At 41.1% G+C, this 20,631-nt stretch overlaps 2 protein-coding genes across 3 annotated transcripts; one reads left to right on the top strand and one right to left on the bottom strand.

Annotated features, from left to right (window-relative positions):
* Window positions 1-9,032: 9,032 nt before the first annotated feature.
* On the bottom strand, window positions 9,033-13,308 carry LOC133424036 (dnaJ homolog subfamily B member 9-like). Its single transcript, XM_061714410.1, has 3 exons — window positions 13,236-13,308; window positions 12,903-13,143; window positions 9,033-10,566 (listed from the first exon to the last, which is right to left on the bottom strand). The coding sequence occupies exons 2-3, from the start codon at window positions 13,117-13,119 to the stop codon at window positions 10,094-10,096; spliced, it is 690 nt and encodes a 229-aa protein (XP_061570394.1). The 5' UTR covers window positions 13,120-13,143; window positions 13,236-13,308; the 3' UTR covers window positions 9,033-10,093.
* Window positions 13,309-14,673: 1,365 nt separating this feature from the next.
* On the top strand, window positions 14,674-18,159 carry LOC133424035 (THAP domain-containing protein 5-like). Of its 2 annotated transcripts, none has more exons than XM_061714408.1 (3): window positions 14,674-14,865; window positions 15,106-15,292; window positions 16,911-18,159. In XM_061714408.1, the coding sequence occupies exons 1-3, from the start codon at window positions 14,780-14,782 to the stop codon at window positions 17,664-17,666; spliced, it is 1,029 nt and encodes a 342-aa protein (XP_061570392.1). In that variant the 5' UTR covers window positions 14,674-14,779; the 3' UTR covers window positions 17,667-18,159. The 2 variants fall into 2 exon arrangements, with proteins under 2 accessions (XP_061570392.1, XP_061570393.1); XM_061714409.1 differs by having other exon boundaries at window positions 14,792-14,865; window positions 14,954-15,292.
* Window positions 18,160-20,631: the final 2,472 nt, after the last annotated feature.

Genomic DNA, 20,631 nt, shown 5'->3' with positions numbered 1-20,631 from the left:
TAATTCTATTGGTGAGTGTGTCTCCATTCAGGTGAACGTTTCAATATTTGATTGGTGATTGCTTTGGAAATATCTGTTCTTTGACTCATAATGGTGCTCTTCCTTTAGTCACATCACCAAGCTGATGAGAGGGATGGAGTAGCAACGCAGAGTAAAATAGAAAAATCTCATCTCTCGACAGCAGCTGGATCACAGCACTTTCCAGTGCAGAACACGTTAACGTTAACGGTGTGGTGTGGTCCTTTGTCCCTAGTTGGCGCTGCTCCCAGATCCACTGACTCACCTGCAGCTGAGCCGAACCACTGTCACAGTGACTCAGCTCAATGTGACGGGCAGATCGGGTCCTTTAATAACCAAACACATATTAATGATGCATCGACAACCTTCTAATGGGTTGCATCCCATCTGATTCCAAGTGGGTAATACCATGTACGGTATCTTGAACCGTGATTTAGGAGGTTCTGCACGGTTAATTATCAATAAAGCTGTAACTGTGAACAGGACTTTGCCTGTTGTAGCAGGTCTGGATTTGAACACCTGCGTTACCGAGTTGTTTTATCCCTCTGAAATTCATATACTTCCACATAAAACAACACACTCGGTCGAAACACAAACAATATACTCAAGGATTAGGAGTTGATTGAGAGTGAAACTAGAACCGGGTGTCGTCTGTCATTGGGATGTCAGTGAGATGTAAGTGAGGATCTGTATTATTCAAAGAACTCTTGTAGGGTGATGGTGGATAATGTGTAGAGTTGGTTGCCTAGGTCACCAGATCAATCCCATGTCCTCCCGTGTCAGAAAGCCTTAGGGAACGACACCGGAAGTTAAAACGTTGGTGTTTGGTGTACATCAGTCTCTCTACCATTCCTCGTCCCCTGCGGTGTCACCATTGGTCACCACAGCTCCAAGCCGTTCTTTCAACTTCCTTTGATCCGCGGAATATTTTATGTCGACTTTCTTTTGACCTCTCCGATCTCGTCTGACATCAGCGTTTCTTTTATCTTTTCATCCATGACTATTCTAGATTTAACACAATTTTTTGCCACTGTTATAAGAAGGGCACAATGACCTTCTGGGATTTATTTCCACCAGATTTATTTCACAGGGTGACAACTTCAAAATATGGAGTCATTTATGAAACTTAATCCAAAAGCTAAAAGGAAACTTATTGCATACATTCTGGGTGAAGGTAATAACTTTACTCTGATGTGTGGGTGGATTAGTACTTAAAAGCAACACATTTGGTATGTTTTCCTTCTTAGAAATATTAAGAAAGTTGTTGTTTCATTCATTTCTTTTTTTATTCGTACCATAGCAACTTAATATATTCAACCAACTTCCATCTCATCCTCCCATGACACGGCTGTTAGATCATGTCAGATGACTGTGAGCTCAACATCAGCTGGACCATTTCATTCGATTTTTTTTGTGATATTTTCTCATATGGACAGTATTTCACATCTATTCTCCCTGAGGGTTAAAAAGTGACGCATTACCAGGAGTGGTTTCTTATCTTAATACACAGAAAAACAGAGTAAAACTGCAAAACATGATGAAAAGAGAGGAGGAGAAAAAAAAATGATCAAAGCTTATACTCTGATGGGAGCATGAAGATGGAGACACAAGGGCAATTACAAGCAAAACAAGCAATTTAATCTTAAATCTACTTTTAAGTGGACGGGGAGCCTTTGGAGCAAAGCCAGCAGTCATATGCTTACATCTTTCTACAGCTGCTTCACTAACCGCTGATGAAGACATGACTGTTCTAAACCTGCATACAAACACTTACAATAATCCAAGTGTGTGGTTATAAAAGCACATATGACCTTTTCAAAATGGTTATGAGATCAATACGGATACTTGGGTCAAGAGGCGTGCGTGTGAAACTCTTGCTCTTTCAGCTGAACTGATATGTTTGTCAAGTCGACAATTACACCCACATTTATTTTAACAAATGAAAACGAAAGCAACGGACCAAGAGTGGATGAGCAGTCTTCCATCTGATCTGACTGACCAAACTCAACTATTTATGTATTATTTTCATTAAAGGGATTGTGACATGGAAAACAAATTTTTCTTGATTTTTTGTGTTTAGTTGGGTGTCTTGACATCAATTACACCCAAAAAAACGAACTTTTAACATTCAGTGTATTGTGTGCTTATTGGGAATTTCCGCATAATTATGCAAAAACAGCGCGTCTGGTTGGGTGGCGGACCGTTACGTATAGACCCGCTAAATCACCGCCCCCTCCACCCAGCTCCCTGCCTATCAGCACTGAGCCGCGGGCTGGAGGGAGAGAGACGGCCACCGCCTCTCTCCTCTCCACCCGCGCTCTCCTCAGACGAGACAACCCGCTGAATTTAAGCATATTACTAAGCGGAGGAAAATAAACTAACAAGGATTCCCTCAGTAGCTGCGTGCGAAGAGGGAAGAGCTCAGCGCCGAATCCCCGTCCGAGCGGCGGGCGTGGGAAATGTGGCGTACGGAAGACCGCTTGCCCGGTGTTGGTCGGGGGCCTGAGTCCTTCTGATCGAGGCTCAGCCCGTGGACGGTGTGCAAGACAAAATCACATACCATTGATTCACTGTCTGCTGTGTGCGGGGAGTTTGGGGGAGAGGAGGAGTGGGGGGTGGGGGGGGGGGTTTGGGAGGCGAAGCGGGGCAATGATTGACAGGAAAGGGGGAAAAGGAAGCGTTTTTCACTGCGCAAAAAACACCGTCATAAAAAAAGCCAGGCATGGAGTACTGGACTGAAGTTTTTCTTGTTACACACTTTTAGACACATTTGAGGGATATTGGCCAAGACTTTTAATAGTGTTAAAAGCATGTTAAAAATTATGTCACAATACCTTTAAGAAAAAGAAATGTCAGGTTCGATCAGTTCTTCAGTTCATCCATAGACTGTATAAAAAGAACTGGACCCAACCACTGTGATGTCATAGGTTGTCTGAAAAGTGCTTTTGAAGCCTCTTTTTCTGTACCGCAGGACACCGTGTTGCAAATGTTGGGCAGAACAAGCAAGCCTGGAGGCCAACTGGATAACACCCACCGTCGGTCAGTCACTGCCACTTGGGCATCTATTTACACTGGCTTAGCTTATGCTGATGTGATGCTAATTAATGTCACTTTGCAACAAGTCCAATGTGGTAAAACACTTTCAAAACTGCTGCCAGAGCTGAGACAAGGATCTGAGTCGGGGCTGTTGGTTGGTCTGCCGCTCACAGGGCCAGGACAGTTGTGGTCACCTGTGGTTCAGACAAACCTACCGGTATAAACCAGGAATCACGAGGTGAGTGACTTCTCATCTCAGCTCTGTCTTTACAATAAAGGTTGTTACACTGTTTACACACAGCTCGGGAGTCAAAGCAAGACGGTGCCAAGCTCTACAGCTAAAACAAAGGCAGCTCGCCATTGGATATGACTGTCATCACTCAAAGGACCACATATTTGATGCTTTAATTGTACCTAATGTGGGGGGGAAATTCCCTGTGGAGTTGATGAATCACACTATAAATATGATTATTTCTTACTGTTAACACAATACTTATTTGACTGTTTTTCATAGTCATTTTTTAGTGGTCAGTCAAAGAACTGCAACTAAACTTAATTCCTGATGGGTATCAAACCATGAAAGACGATGTATATCCCTGGAGTTCACGCAGGTGCCACAAGTTCAAATTTAAGGGCCTTTCTTACTTACATTCCTAAGTCATTTACACCGTATCAAAGTCATTTACCTTTGGGGATTAAAAAAGCTATATTCAATTAGATTCAATTTAATTCTTAAAAATGCAGACGTTGCATCTAAAAGCAGGAAAGCAGCAAAGTAACCTCAATCAGCAGTTTAAAAAAGATCATTAAAACTTTCAGCCAGCCAGTTTCGGTGCCGTAGTGAGGCTCAAAAACAAACAGAAACTTTTCATTAAAACTAACCTCTTCATTTGATCCAATTCATTTGATCCTTTAGTGAGAAGTACAAAGTATTTGTTGCATTTTGGAAAATTTCCAAAGTACGTGGCATTTATAGTCATCACTTTCACAAACATTTATCTTTCAAATGTGTCTTTCATTATGAAATCCCAGACATGATACTGCAGCTGCACAACACTACTCAGTTATTTGATGTCTTTATTATACTACACTAAAGTACTAATACTTAAATGGTCCACCTCTCCAGTATTAGCTGGGAAACGTGTGGGTGTGGTGCAGCGTGGATGACTCTGCAGTTTGATAGGGCACGTTGACCTGTAGGTAACTTTAATTTGATTTTTTTTTTTTTCAGCTTAAACAGGTTTTGGGTGAGATCTGGAGAGCTCAGTCTGGCTGCTTTAACGCTAAATAGTTCATCCTCTGTCATGTGTATACGGAAAAATACATTGAGGGATTTGTTTAATGGATCCATTTGTGCTGAAGCTTTGATCTTTATGTACATGTAAACATAAATGGTATAAAATGCTCATATGGTGCATATTTAACAAACGTTCATGCTATTTAAGTGAACGAAGTCCATGTTTAGGCACAATCTATCCTTATAATTCTTTTTATGGCACCGCTTTATTTTTATCATTATCTTTAATTTTATTATCTTTATATGGGTGTTTGGCTTTTGGGGTGTTTGATTTGTAAATGACAGTGTTTTGTGTGTGAGATGGAGATGTCAATTTCCCGAGGGAACCTCCCAAAGGGATTATTAAAGTCGTCTGAATCTGAATTTAAACATTTGCTTTAAAATGTAGAGCTATGGCTCTATTCTTGTCATTTCTTGAAATAAAATGTAGTTATTTCAGATATGTAGGGGTCTAACCCCATTTAAAAACTGAAACATGACTTGTCTTTTTACTTAAAAAACCTCTCAACACACAGCATGTGATAACAGTTTAAATCCCTTTGAACCTACGGTGCAGTTTGACCTTTGTTCACCCATTACTCCGTATGAGGGCGCTGTTGCAGCTGATGTTTTTATATCCTGAATTTATATCTTGAGAAAGTACACACTCTGCTGGAGCTGTCTTCAACAGCAGCTGAATTAAGTTGGTACTTTAAGGCCCGGTTTCACAGACAAGGCTTAAGCCTAGTCTCAGACTAAAAAGCTGTTTGAGCTGGCTTAACTTTAAGTCACTTGCACAGACATATCTTAAAATAGTCATAGATTTAGTCTGTTCTGGATTAAACAAAGCCAATTGCAAGAGGGTGGATTAGAGCTACTCTAGGACTAAATTTAAGTTTATATTAGTCCTGCAAAGAGGCAGGTTTAACTTCGGCTTAGTACTGTTTGTGAAAGGGAGCACAGATGGTTTGGGAGCATGGAGTATTTGGAATATTTAAATGAAGACCAATATTCGCTACAGAAGCCAGCCAGACAAATACTTATGGATAGGAGTAATCCATTGAATCAGTTTGATGAAATAACTTTCCGAGACCGCTTTCGTATGTACAAAGAAGATGTACTGGAGATAATTACTTTGCTTGAGCCTAGACTTTCCTCCGTGTCTCAAAGAGGAAGTTCTCTCCAAGTTCTGATCACTTTGAGATTCTTGGCATCTGGAACCTTTCATCGTGAAACTGTTGATTTGTTTGGTGTCAGTGAAGCAACAGTGTGTAGAATAGTTCACAATGTCTGCAGTGCCATTTGTGAACTGAGAAATCTGTACATTAAGTTCCCTGATGTTGCTGAGCAAGCCAACTATAAAGTGCGATTCTACGAATATGGAATATGGACTATGGAACTTCCCAGGAGTGATTGGCTGTATAGATGGATGTCATGTTGAAATCAAGTGTCCATCAACTCCTGATGCTGAGGAGTACAGGAACCGTAAGAACTGGTTTTCCATCAATGTTCAGGCTGTATGCACTCCAAATTTAGAGTTTTCAAACATTGTTGCCCGTTGGAAAGGAGCAACACATGATTCAAGGATTCTTCACAACTCTTCATTGTGTGCTCAGTTTGAGAGAGGGCAACATAGTGGAATACTACTTGGTGACAGTGGATATGCTCTAGGGCTGGGCGATATATCGAGTATAGCCGATGTATCTCGGCTGCTACTCTGTGCGATGTACAAAATGACTCTATCGTGCATATTCGAATATAAATTTTCACGCATTTTGCTTTTAGCCGCGGGCATTAAATTACAGGCTTTTCTCACTCTCTCGTCTCGTCTCTCCTTCTCTGAGACATAAAACAAGCGCACCCTGTTACACATGTCAGTCACGTGCTGTCGTGTGTGCATTATCATTGGCCCCCGACAAGCTGCAGGTGTCAGCGCTGCTGTCCGGCACCGCCGCTCACTTCCCCGCTTTAACTTTAACTTAACTTTCCCAAACTCGGCCCGTTTGCGCCGTGAGCTCATCGGCGCGGTTGCTACGCTCGGCGGACTCTTTTCAAAGCTAACCGGCTTAGTAAAGACGGGAGGGGACGTTTTCTCCTCGCACGACGCGAACGGCTCTCCGGAGAGCGGGGAGCCGCTTAGCGCTACACGCGCAGCCGAGCCTTTAGGCTGATTTATGGTCCCGCGTTACACCAACGCAGAGCCTTCGGCGTAAGTGCGCATCGCCGCGTACCCTACGCCGTAGGTTCTGCGTCGATTTAACGCGTAACCATAATTCAGTCTTTTCTCTTCCAGAACTGAGAAACGTCACCTAGTATTGCTTAAATGTGGCCACATGAAATCAATCACTATCATCGAAAAAAAGTCAAACAACACTATATGACGTCATATTTCTAACAATAAGTGAAAGTGATGCAAATTAAAGGAGGAGAGGATGAAACATTGCAGCCCCTGGCTGCACCTACAATTTAATATAAAGGTGCTCTAAGGGGCCCCTGCTGCTCAGAGCAGCTCATCCTGGTAAAACCAGGTGAAACCTGGTCTTCCTGGTAAAACCAGGACCAGAACATGTTCTTAGCAGATGTTTTTCAGACGGGGAGTCAGAGAGAAGCAACGTGCACTTTCTATTTTGAAATTACACTTTTTATGTTTGTGCCACTCACTGCTTAGTAACTGTTTAATAAATACAGTTTTGGTAAATTTGACTTATTCCCCCTTTTTGCATGAAAGTTTAAAATGAGCATATATTAATACAGTATGAACAAGAATGTTTTAATGTAGACATATAGAATTATCATACTGGTGTGATTTTATGCATCAAAGTGTTAATTCAAGGCTAAGGCAAAATATCGAGATATATATCGTGTATCGTGACATGGCCTAAAAATATCGAGATATTAATAAAAGGCCATATCGCCCAGCCCTAATATGCTCCTATTTATTCACGCCTTGGCCACATCCCACAACAACTGAGCAGCAAAGATACAACAGAGCTCATATTCGCACTAGAGGGATGGTCGAGCGTATGTTTGGAGTGTGGAAAAATCGATTCCAGTGTTTACGCAATACTTCGTTTTGAGCCAAGAAGATGCTGAAAGGTGATCATTGCTACAGCTGTGCTGCACAACTACCTGAAGCAGCATAATTGTCCTGACCCTGCAATGGAAGACCAGAATGATCCAGATGTGCCCATGCCGGTGGCAGTAAATAACCAACGAGAACTTGCACTCAGAGCTGCTTTCACATTGCAGCACTTCAGTTAGAAAAGAGATACATTTAACCATGGAATGTATTGATTATGGCTTGTTTTTGCCTTAATAGTGTTTGTTGTGTACAACATATATAAATAGTGTGCTGAAAAATTAAATGAGAAACTCAACCAAGGCTGTTCTAAAATGTAGGTTGTGGTGACTACAATACTCACACTCTTGTCAAGTGAGAAAACATTTATTTTCATAAGATATTTCATTACATTACATAGCTATCTCTTGCATCTTTATTTGAACAGCTCTCTCTTCTAATTTCATATCCAATTCGACCTGTAGAATTCTCATTTTCATGTCATGCTCTTCTTTCATTTTCTGCTCATGAAATTCTAAGGCTAACCTTTCATGCATGGACATCCTTTTTGGTCTCTGCTGGAAGGTGGTGACAGCATCTTTTCTCTGGGATGCCATGCCAGATGTGGAGGGTGCACAGTCACCTTACACTGGCTCTTCCACCAGGGTTAGAATAATTTCCTCTGGGAAAAGAACACTGTTAGATCCAAAAACTCACATGGTCCTTGGAATGAAATAAAAATAAAGATAGACACAGACAGTGGAATAATCATGTACAGAAGGAGGTAAATAATTTACTTTCTATGGTATATTTACCATTTGTGCTTAGTTCTTCATGCCCACTCTCCAAATGGTCATCATCTGGTATACCATCTAGAGGTTGCTGGTCTTCTATTATTCCAGTCAACAAGTCAGCCAATTCATCGGTCTTGTCTTTACTTGGTGGGGGTCCACCACCAGTAGTAAATCTCTCTCTTCTGGCCTCTGCATTCCTTTTTTTCAAATCTAATTTGATGTTCTTCCACAGAGTCTATGAAGGCAGATATCATTCAATATAAACAATGTCACAAAACTATATCACATCTGTGATATACAGATCATAATAGACATGTCTCACCTGCAGTTGCTGTACCGCTCTTGTGGTTACATTTTCATTTGAGTTGAATTCACTGCAAATGGCAGCCCAAGCACTCCTCTTCTTATGTTCAATAGCAGCATGATTTCCCACAATTTGTTTAAGTAGAGTTTTTTCATACTCAGTATAGTTCTTTTAGCGTGTTCTTTTAGTTTCAGCCATGTTTGAGGTCAAAATTCCCTCCAGCAAAACTGTCCTCAATTCCATTCCAGGTTTTTGTGAGCACCATTAGGCTAACAGACTGTGCTCCCACTTAAGCTAATGAGGTGTTCTCATTTAAGCTTACTCCAGGACTCCACAGTCTGGGACTAACTAAGACAAATGTAAGCCACGCTCATGCAAGCCACTTAAATGACCTAGCTTTACTAGTCTGACTTAGGCCTACTCCTGGCTTGATATAAGCCTTGTCTGTGAAACCGGGCCTAAGACATTTAAACATGCTGAATTACTATCAAACAATCAGAAATCACATCATGGGGCCAAAACCTTTGTCAAAGAAGATTAAAAAAAAAAAAAAAAAAAATCACCTCACAGATACTTGCTTTTGTAATACTTTTATCACTCAAACATTCAATCAGCACTCTGCACACACAAACACACCACACGAAGTGCAGGCATTAGACGATAGCATTTGCACAGCACTCTCGTTGAAATATAGGCAACGTAAAGAGCAAAGGTGCTAAATATTGCACAGTCATCAGTTTGGGAAACTTAACTTTTCAGACCAGACCATTCAGCTTGACTGGCAAAGGAACTCAGTTCCTTTTTTTCTTTTAAATATTCACAACAGCTGCTTGTAAAACAGCTGAGTGACAAAACATGCTTGCTAGTATTTGTCATGGGACTGATGTTGATTTCCGGCCCTGACTCGGTGAAGGTAGATGCAACTCTGTCTGAAGCAACTAAAAATGAGGTAACAGTTGATGATGGTCAACCTGCACAATATTCTTCTACCATGTGAGGCAACTGCAGCACAATGTTATGCAACAGCTGTCAAATTCATTGACATTTAAATCTAAAGAAATTATACAAATGTGCAAAAGCAAATCTTGGCTTTGATAGAACAAAAACAGTATGGCCTAAATTGGTTCAGAATGAAGCTCTCACAATATCATAATGGTTGTTTCCAACAGCTCTTATTGCCTCAATGCCCTAAAATGAAGAAGTAATAAACTGCTGTTTTTTTTTAAACCACAGGCCACACCTGAGTATCAGATTGTACCACCCCAAATAAACAACGTGAACTAGGAGAGCTAAACCAAAGAGAGGTATCTGAATGATCCTAAGACTTATAAGCAATAATATTAAGTTATTGCTTGAAAGCAGTCATTTATCAAACTAGCTTGGATATTTGTTGAAAGATGAGTATACAGATAATTACGAAAAGTCACACACACAAAAAAAATATTAAATCATTTTGCTATTCTTGTTAACTCGCGTCAACCCGTTCGAGGTCCCAGATGTCGTCCACCGAGTGGTAAGTTAGCAGTCAGTTTCAGAACCACAACTAAAAACCCTGCAGTGTGTAAAGTGGCTGCCCCGTGAAGTGTGATTTCCCGTTTCTTCCGGCCTCAGGAGCAGTCGGTGAAGGTGGTCACCATGTTCCCCCTCCGCTGAGTCACCGTCCTGCAGTGCTGCTTCCCCGCGCCCTGAAATCTGCCGTCAGTCCTGGAAGTGTGCGTGTTAAAGGAGAACATCTTCTCCAAGTCCTCAAACATGTCATCAAAGAGTCCTCCGCCCAAGTCCCCCTGCTCGAACGCCCTCCTCTGCCTGTTGGCCGCCTCCCGGTGAGCCTGGAAGTGGCTGTCAAAGTGCCTCTTTTGGTGAGCCTGATGGTGGGAGTGAAAGTGGTGGTGCTGCTGCTGTTCGTGGTGACCAAAATGGTCTTTGAAAATGTCATCAAAGTTGAAGGAGTGGAAGTGCTGTCTGAAGTTATAGTCCCCACCGCCGCCTCCTCCTCCTCCGCTGCTCTCCCCGGTTGAGGCGTCATGGCCAAACCGGTCATAGTGTTGCCTCTTCTTATCGTCTGACAGCGTCTCATACGCTGAAAGAAGCACATTTTATTTTTAAACTTCAAGTCCATCAATCAGTCCAGACAGCATTTTACAAGTGTTTCATTGAATCAGTTTTAACTTTCAACTAGGGCTGGGCGATATGGACCAAAAGTCATATCTCGATATTTTCTAGCTGAATGGCGATATTCAATATATATATCTCGATATTTTTTCTGTGCCATAATTGGGGTTTCCCCCAAAGCATTATAGCATAGCATCTCTGTTAGCTTCATTTTTTTCTGAGGCAAACCCTTAAAAAAACAGTCAGTTTTAATACAATGCCTCGTGTCAAATGCCAGGTACATTTATTAACAGAGGTCTGCACAATATCAAAATGTATAAAACAAATGAAATAAAAATAAACTTCCTGCATATATAGAATAAAAATGCTTCTTGAATAAAATAAAACAAATATCCCTTTCCTGCATACTAATTAAATTAAAATACACTGTACAATTAATACAGTGTAGACAGTAACAGGCAGACTTTTCAACTGAGGTTGATAGTTGTGCAAATAACAAAACATTTGTGCAAATCTCAAATAAAACATTCAAGTCAATTTGTCACAAAATAAACTATATCAATTTTTTTTTTTTTTTTTTTTCAAATCGATATAAACGATATTGTCTCGTACCATATCGCGTTTGAAAATATATCGATATATATTAAAATCTCGATATATCGCCCAGCCCTACTTTCAACATAACAGCTTGTTTCTGATCTTTATCTAACATTCACCGCAATCCGTTAAACAAAATTATTACATTGAGCAGTAAAATAATTGGACAGAAGCAGGAATCACTGATCGGCATCTATAACAGAAGGACTAAACGAAAGGGACAACAAGTAGCCTCAGACATCACACACTCACTCTACAGTCAGTATAAGCTCTTCCCCTCAGGTCACAGATACAGATCACTAACATTCAGGACAAACAGCCATGTCAAGCTTTGTTCCCTCATCCATCACACTCAAATAGCTGATTTACCTATTTTTTTCTTTGTACCCGCTTTTAAACACATTTTTAAAATCATTGTATATATTATGCACTTAATGGGGGACTTATTTTTATCTCTTTGTTCTCTCTTATCTTATATATGCTATGGTTTACAGCATCTAAGTCTAAGCAGTGCTTGTGATTGCCCAATGGATGTTGCTTTACATTGATTGTGTGGTTTGTTTTTGTATTGTCCTGTTACATTATGTTAACTGTACACGCAATGATGCTTTTACACAAACAAAGTTCCTAACAGATAAATAAAGTTATTTATTATTTTATGCAAGTTTAAAGGGGACCTATTATGGCATCTAATACCTATTTTAAACAGGCCTTGAATGTGTTAAAAACAAGCTTTTGATTGTTTTTGCTAAATAAATTTGAAATTCAGCCTCTAAACCATGTCTTTATCATCCCATTCTCTAACAGAAACTGGAAAGGTTGGTGAAGCTGTGAAGGTGGCTATAAGCTCTGGATACAGGCACATAAATGGGGCTTTCATGTACCAGAATGAGGAAGAAGTTGGTGTAGGAATCCATGCTATGATTGACCAAGGAGTGGTGAAGAGGGAGGATTTGTTCATCGTCAATAAGGTATGCAAAAGATTAAAGGGGACCTATTATGGCATCTAATACCTATTTTAAACAGGCATTGGATGTCCTAAAAACAAGATTTTGATTGTTTTTGCTAAATAAATTAGAAATTCAGCCTCTAACCATGTCTTTATCATCCCATTCTCTAACCTCATTATCTATGCAGGATTCTGAGTGGGCGGGGCTATGATAATGAGGCTCTGTGCTAATTTGGCTGCCTGAATGGCGCGATACACCGCTACGAAAAAATGGCAGAAGCTCCGGCCGACGGAGTTAGTTGTGGGCGTGGTTTCACGCATCGGAGGCCAACCTATGTAAATCGCATTTTGGTTACGTAACGACGTGAACAGAATCTTATTGGCTCGTAGAAGCCACATCACACTGGACGGCTCATCCGGGCGGCTGTACAGACACTGCAGAATCTGGTTGCTTTCCTCCTTCTCTGAGTTGTCAGGCTGAGGGGACACCACTTTATACATGTTAAAACAAGAGAAAACGTGTTTTTCATAATAGGTCCCCTTTAAATTGTGTTAACTTTTTCTACAACAACAGCGAGCAGTCACTATGTTCTAATGTAAATTGAATTTGTAGCTTGCATAACAGTTGACAGGAAAAGGAAACAAGAATATACTTTTTAGTTCCTGACAGATACTTAATGCATTCAGACTGCAAGTTCTACATGCATAAATATGTGCAGTACTTCCTCCAGCCCGTATATCTTTATTCAGTCACTCACCCTCTGCTATCTCTCTGAACTTGGCCTCTGCCCCCGGCTCCCTGTTCCGGTCGGGATGGTACTGCAGGGCCAGCTTGTGGAAGGCCTTTTTGATCTGCCGGTCAGTGGCGTCTCTGGGAAGCCCCAGGATGTCGTAGTAGTCTCTTTTCGCCAGGATGAACTCCGAGATCAGCATGACGTGCACCGCTAACAGCAGCATCGACTGCACTGTGGCCATTCTGGCAGTTTCACACCCTTTGGGCTGCAAGGTAAGCAGATAAGACTCAGATTAAATAAGAAAAACAGCGTGCTGTTATGTAAAGTTACTCTCTGGGGTACTCTATGAGGTATTACCTGCAGAAGAGACGACTCACAACCCTTGGTGCTTCCCTGTCAGCCGCCAGCAGCTCCAGCTGATGAGGAGAAGTGAAACTCAGCAGCGGTGACGACACACATTCCTGAGCAGGAACACCACGACTCTCAACGTGATTGGTCCGCTGGCCGGCACGGTGACTCCGAGGGCTGTGATTGGTCCAAAACATGCGCACGTGGAGAATTGGGGGTAAAGATCAAATAAACACAGACGAGGCAAGAGAGTGATTCTGCGTACTTCCGTATTCGTTTTATTGGAGATCAGACTGATGCACAAACTGTATTTTAAGATGTTTAAAGGGTGTAATTTATTATGTGACATAAAAAAATCATTTCTTATTAAAAATATATCAGTAAAAGGTTTTCGACCGTCCTTACTTGTTGTATTTTAATTATATTAATGCATTTTTGGCTGTTCTTTTAAGAATGCATTTTAAGAGATGCATCACATCTCTAAAACATACCTGTCAAGTCTCCCGTTTTGGTTGGGATTTGACCCCTCTTTCCCGCCGTCCTCACGTATCAGTATTTTCCCCGTAAATTTACAGTTTTATAATATAAATTGTCACTAATCTCGCGACAACTGCCTCCTGCTGTAGCCTGGGTGGCAGTTCTCGCGAGGTTAGTGGCGACAACGGGAACAAACCATGGAACAAACTCGGAACAACAAATCAGAGATGGATGGATGTAACAAGAGTGAAGACGTTTCTGCTCCAAAAAAGTAAAGACTTTGTGTAAATGTCTCTAAAAATGGGAAACCGAATTTACTTTCCTAAAGAGGAGCAGGATGTGGCTCAGTTACCTGTTCTGAAAGATGTTAGTGTCTGTCACGGGGGAAGGACTGATGTCAGTCAGTGAATACCAGAGAGCCACATGAATGAAAATGACAAATTAAAAGAAAATGTAAATGTTTCACCTGAAGACAATAAACTATAAACTGAAAATATTTAAAATCAATAAATGTGCTTTAATTCACCTTTTGTGTTTTAATTCAGGCTCTATTATAGGAATTACATAGCCTACATAGGAATGTCCACAGCATTTCAGTTTCAACGAAGGTAGAACTATCAGATTCTGAGCACATAATTGTAGTTCTAAGTGATTGATGGGTAGTTATTTTACATTTCTCGTAAATCTGTTTTATAATGTAAGATAATGGACCTCGGTTGTTGGAAAATTTCCCGTATTTTTAAATCCAAAACTTGACAGATATAGATATATATGTATATATATAGATATATACAGCTCTAACATGCTACTGTTTCACCAATAGACTGTAAAAAAAAAACCCAACACATTTCCTCTATACAAAAGTATACAAAATATTTGGAAAAAAGGAATAAAATATATTTGCATTTCTATTTCTATTTCGGACAAGATAAGTCCCGCCGCTCCTCTGCAGCATAACCCGGAAGTGGTCGCTGCGGAGCTGATGCGTGTTTTCTACTACACTGTACACGGTTTTCAAAACATAGTATTAGAAAACGTGTCTTTCCGAGTGGCTTATATGTAGTTTCACTCTTAACATGCCACGGTACTGTGCTGTGAAAGGTTGCCGGAACCGTGGAGGGGCTGCATCGAGACAAAACAACAAGAGAGTTAGCTTCTACCCGTATGCTTTCAATTTTGTTACATCTGTCACAACTTCGTGATCAGTTGTTTTTCTTTTTTCCATGATCTTTTTTCCTCTTCATTACTAGTTTCTAATGGCGATTATATAAACATTAGAAGATAGCGTCATGTACTTTACAGGGATAATGGAAGTGAGCTAAAGATGATTTTACTAATGCATTCAAATGACAGTCATCCTCAGCAGGGGTTTAAACAGTAACATATTCATGTTCCTGCAAAGGTTTCCCATCCCAGACAAGGGGAGACTTCAGAAGTGGGTGGACAACATACAGAGGGAAGAGTGGACCCCAAGTCGGCATCAGTGTGTGTGCAGCGAGCATTTCACAGACGACTGCTTTGACATCAGATGGGGCATCCGCTACCTGAAGAATACAGCCATCCCCACCATCTTTCCTGCACCTGATGATGTATGTAGCTCTCCTGCAGCATTTCCTTGATATCCATTTAAATATAAAGAGCACTATCATCTTGTATTGGCCAGATTTTACCTCTTTAATGTTTGTAGTATTCTTCTCAAGTGTAGCTCAGTTGAAGACATTAAAGGGGACCTATTATGGCATGTGATATCTATTTTAAACAGGCCTTGAATGTCTTAAAAACAAGCTTTTGATTGTTTTTGTTAAATAAATTAGAAATCCAGCCTCTAACCATGTCTTTATCAGCTATGATAATGAGGCTCTGTGCTGATTGGCTGCCTGAATGACATGTATCAGGGGAGGGCACAAAGCATCGCTCTGGGCAGAAGAGCAGCCGGCTGCGTACACTATTAAACCGTGTCCTAACTGCATGCGATGCGAGCGTCAGCGACAAAATCAATTCCATTGCTTTATTTTCTATTGGACTGTCCTAACTGGCCGCGAGCGACGCAGCGCGCCATTTTGAGCTGAACATTTGTCGGGTGCAGGCTTCTATTGGCACTTTTGCACTAGGACTTACTGAGCCCGACTCGGCTCGTCACGCCTCTACCCGGCTCTACCCGCCTCTACCCGTTTGTTTTTCCACAGCCAGGGGAGAAGTGGGCAGGTTGGGGTGAAGCTGCTGTGACGTACTCGATTGCGCAACCGCTTTGTTCATGTCGGCGCTGATCAGAAATCAGCTGGAGCCGCGAGCGGCTGAGAGTAAAACAGCCCGTCTACATCCCTTTTTTAATTCTCTCGACAGCCCCCAAGTTTATGAACATCTGCACCTCAGAGTTGGATCACCAAACAGACGTTTTGCGCTTTATAATAAAATCGCCGCAAGTCGCTCTCGCGCTGACTCCCGCTTCCTGATTCAAACGTCTGACGGCCCCGCCCCCAGACCAATCGGTGGCGAGGAGGGTGGTGACCTCAGAAATAGTCCCGGTTCAGTCCGGATAGAACCTCGCTCGAATGGTTACAGAAATAGTATCGGCTTGGAGCGGCTCTACCCGTCTCAGCCCTAGTGCAAAAGGGCAAGACGGGGCTGTGGCGGGTAGAACCGAGGTGAAGCGGGACCAGTGCAAAAGGGCCATATTTTCTTCCTGCCGCTTGCGTTGAAAGCCGATTGAAAGCGCTGTAGGAAACAGTCACGGATGAGGAACGGCTGATCCAGTTAGTTGAAATGAGAAGTTATCTCTATGATACCTCGTCATTTCACTACAAAAACCTCAATAAAGTGGCAGCTGCTGGAGGGAGATGGACAGAGAGCGTCCGATGTCACGCAGTGCTACGCGATAGTCGGACACTCGCATGCAGTTAGGACACGGTGTTTAGTAGAAGTCACATGACACTAGACGGCTCATCCGGGCGGCTGTACAGACACTGCATAATTTGGTTGCTTTCCTCCTTCTCTGAGTTGGCAGGCTGAGGGGAGACCACTTTATATATGTTAAAGCAAGAAAAAACGTGATTTTCAGGTCCCCTTTAAATATAAAGAGCACTGTGTATCATCTTGTATTACCCAGATTTGACCTCTTTAATGTAGTATTCTTCTCAAGTGTAGCTCAGTTGAAGACATTAAGTTTGTGAAATAACTGTGTCTCCATGTCCTTTTCTTTTTCTGTAGGATGGTGAGAAAAAAATGACCATCAGCCGAGCCCCAAGGAGCCCCAAGAGCCAAACCAGCACTACTGAGACAAACGCTGAGCCAGAAGGATTTGGGTCTCATCCCAGTGAAAGGCCTCTCATCTTGAGGAAAGCTTGCAAAGCAACCCAAAAAGCTGCAGAAAACAATGTCGTTGCAGAAAAATCAGTGCTAGAGATTGAAATCCCTTTGGTGCCAGAAACTTGCATCACTCGTCAAACAAGTCCCCCAGAGATCCAAAATACAGAGGTAACAGGGGACAGTGGAATAACAAGGACATCCTCCCCGGTGTATAACAAACTCCACGCTGAAGAGAAAGCTGAACCAGCCGTTGCCACGTTGTGCTTTGGGACACAGGGCGTGTTCACGGACGGAGAAGCAAATGTGGATGCAGCTGCCCTTCACGCAACAGGAGACCAGACTTTTCACTTCCTCCCTGTGGAACTGGTCAAGGAAAAACCTACTGGGTGTTTTCTTGAGGTGAGGGAACCCACTTATGCGGAGCACATTTCTGTTTATGAGCACTCATACTGCAGACCGGACACTGACAGAGATCAGCTGTGGAACCGGATCTTGGGTTTGCATGGGAAGATCTTGGAACTGGATCGCAGGGAAGAGAAGACTGTGACTAAAATCCACGCCCTGGAGAACGAGATAGCCCTCCTGAAGAGGGACAGCGCTATTTTTAAAGAGAAGCAGAAAGCTTTAGAAGATCATATATCATCTATTATGCTCTGATTTGTAGAAAATATACTGTGGATGTGCATGTATTGTAACTACTAATTTATTTAAATCACAGCTGCACAAACTGTTTGAGTTTACAAAACTCAGTTGATTCATGTGTTCAGGAGTGTTGCTTTCCAGTGGCTTCTTTATTCATTTGCAGTGTTTGAAAAACTTTAATCAGTTTAGACCTGAAAGGTCCTAAGTTTTAACTCTTCATTGTGACAACAGTCCCCAACATGGGAGTCATAAGGAGCTATTACACGATAACTGAGCTATTACACGATGACGAGGCCCCGCATAGTCATTCTTCAGATGTATGAGGGAACAACAATCCCCTGCTGTTTACGAAAAAAGTCTCCAAAACATCTCCAAACAACATACTTGCCAAAGTTTCTCTTTCTTGCACTTAATAAAATATTAAGTCGCAGTTGAAATATAAATCATTACTTTTAGCTGTTTATTTCATAATTTATGAATGGTGCTGTAAATATGTTGTTACTATTCTTTTACATGTTTTGTGATACCATATTAATATGAATAAATTCTTATTGATTTATGATACTAACTGCTCGGTTGGCATTTGCAACTGATATTTCACATTTTCTTTCATTTTATATTTTAATAGCACTGAATGGCCTTCAGTGGCTTATTCTTATTAATACATTGAAAACTCAGACCAACCTGCCATTTAAATATTTTATGTTTTTCTGAGGAGCTTTTTTGTTAACTCAGTTTAAGGAAATTAATGCAACATTGGCTTTTTACTACATAGCTTTATGACTGCATTGGCATGCAAAAAACATGCAGATGTTTTGGAATGAAACATTTTTCATAGTTTAACATTGATGCATATTCATTTTACACTGTGTGCGAGCTAAAAGTCATGCAAAGGATGATGCATCCCAAGATATTTTAGGCCTTGAACACCTTTTACCAGGCTCTCATATCCAGGTGTAGTAAAAGTGTTAACCTGTCCAATTTCATCCCTGCAACCGACAGCCAAGTGGCTCTCTGAAGCAGCTGCTATATGCTTGGAAGATTTAAATAATTGATGACCACGAAGCTGAAAGAGGCTGTAAGCAGGTAGCAAAGTGTTTTCAGACAGCTGCTTCCTCAATTTGTAACTCGATTAGGAAATGGGAGGTTGACAGGCGTGATCAAGGTGAGGTTTTCAAGGCCGAGAGAACCTCCAGATAGCAGCTCACAGAGGCAAATGAAAGCTTGATTGACTGCAGAAGACCTTCATTTTTTTTCCCTGTGGAGGCTCAGGGGGTAATCGGGTGCCTTCTAGCAGGAAGGCTGGTGCATCGATCCCCGGATCCTCACGTGCAGAATTGTCCTCGAGCAGGACACTAAGCTGTGAACCCCCCCAACGTGCTCATCAAGGTGTTGCAAATATTGAGTGAATAGAAAATAAAAGCCTTCTAGTGTGAAAGGCTAAATTTAACGCACTTAGTAGAACCTGGATAAGGTTTAAAAGGTGTAAATCTAGCAAGGATATGTTCTATTGCACAACACATGTACTTACAGTATATATATATATATACAGTATATATATATATATATATATATATATATATATATATATATATATATAGTGCTGTCAACTGATCAAAAAAGTGAGCGATTTATTAATTAGGATCTGTAATGGTATATATATATATATATATATATATATATATATATATATATATATATATAGATATAGATATATATATATAGATACGGTATATATAAATATAAGATCTTGATGGAGAAATCATCTAACAAGCAATTTGTTCAGTGTACTCTGATCCAACTTTTCATGGCATCTATAAGTAAGACTTAGTAAATCATTGTAGACTAAGTAAATCATTGAAAAAAGTCTAAGCGTTGGCACTGGGAGAACTTTGTCAAAAGAATCCCACTCCAATGCCATAATTAGCATTTTTGTTGAATCAAGTGGAACAGGGGACATTACAGTAGATTGGTTCAAATGTAATGCAGATAATGGATTCTACTAAATGGTAAACTCAATTCTCTAAAATAAATGCCCTTGAAAAAATGATGAGGCAATATTAGAAGGTGCCCAAGATTTTTTCTCCTTTCGCAGTTCCCTGCAGCGGATAAAGACTTCCCCCACTCTGCCCACTCTACCAGAGACACCCACTGTTATTTTTAACACATTAAAAATAGAACTTTTACCATCTGAACTCAGCGGCTCCCCCTATCGGTCGGGTTGAGTCACTTTCACAACACTGTCTAAGATTGACTCTTGTTTGACCTCTTTACTGGTCCTGTTCGTTTTCTCTTGGGTCATTACTTTATTGAGTGTTTTAGCCTCCTCTGCCATGCTGTCCGTGGTGTTTAAAAAAAACCTAAATTGAACTTCTGCAACAATTCTTGCTACATGTGCATCTCAGAGGTCTTTTCTCTCCCTCTCTCCCTCTCTGTCACTCTCTCTCTGGACCGTGTCATTTTAAACCTCACAACAGCATGACAACAAACCCTCAGCTGGATTTGTCTCCCACCTCTCTGCCCTCAGGCCTCGACTTAGTCACCATTCTATTTTGGTTCTGTGAGATACCTAATCTTATTTCCAGAATAAAAGAAAAACGAAATGCCACAGGCTGTCTCAACACAGCCAGGGAAGCTGTGTGGATCATCACGCTCCTGAAATATTTTATCTTGGACTTCAACCTGTGATGAAAACAGAAACAAGCATAGATGTCAGTGATTGAAACAAAAGGAAAATATGTTTTTCTCAAAATGTAGCAATATTAAGCAGAGTTAATATTAATGATGCTGGTGTAATGGCGTTTTTGCTTCTGAGAACACACACAATGATGTTTAATTTGACGCTTTTATTCTCAGCGGCATCTGTTCTTGCTCCCATGTTGGAGATACGCTGCATTAAACTGATTTAAAGGTAATAACATAATGCTTGATTGAACATGTGAAAAGGGTTTGTGACACACAACTTCAACCTCCGGAGTGT

Source organism: Cololabis saira, chromosome 23 (assembly GCF_033807715.1).
Source record: "Cololabis saira isolate AMF1-May2022 chromosome 23, fColSai1.1, whole genome shotgun sequence".
Taxonomy (NCBI): domain Eukaryota; kingdom Metazoa; phylum Chordata; class Actinopteri; order Beloniformes; family Belonidae; genus Cololabis; species Cololabis saira.
Note: the sequence above shows the minus strand (reverse complement) of the source record. Positions and strands in the feature narration are given on the sequence as shown.

What these genes read in the sequence shown, in the direction of transcription:
- LOC133424036 (XM_061714410.1), bottom strand. Translation starts at nt 13,119, where the DNA reads ATGGCCACAGTGCAGTCGATGCTGCTGTTAGCGGTGCACGTCATGCTG. An exon ending in GTTCAGAGAGATAGCAGAGG is followed by an intron (nt 10,567 to 12,902) that starts GTGAGTGACTGA and finishes TGCTTCTTTCAG; the next exon opens with CGTATGAGACGCTGTCAGAC.
- LOC133424035 (XM_061714408.1), top strand. Translation starts at nt 14,780, where the DNA reads ATGCCACGGTACTGTGCTGTGAAAGGTTGCCGGAACCGTGGAGGGGCT. An exon ending in AAGAGAGTTAGCTTCTACCC is followed by an intron (nt 14,866 to 15,105) that starts GTATGCTTTCAA and finishes GTTCCTGCAAAG; the next exon opens with GTTTCCCATCCCAGACAAGG. An exon ending in TCTTTCCTGCACCTGATGAT is followed by an intron (nt 15,293 to 16,910) that starts GTATGTAGCTCT and finishes CTTTTTCTGTAG; the next exon opens with GATGGTGAGAAAAAAATGAC.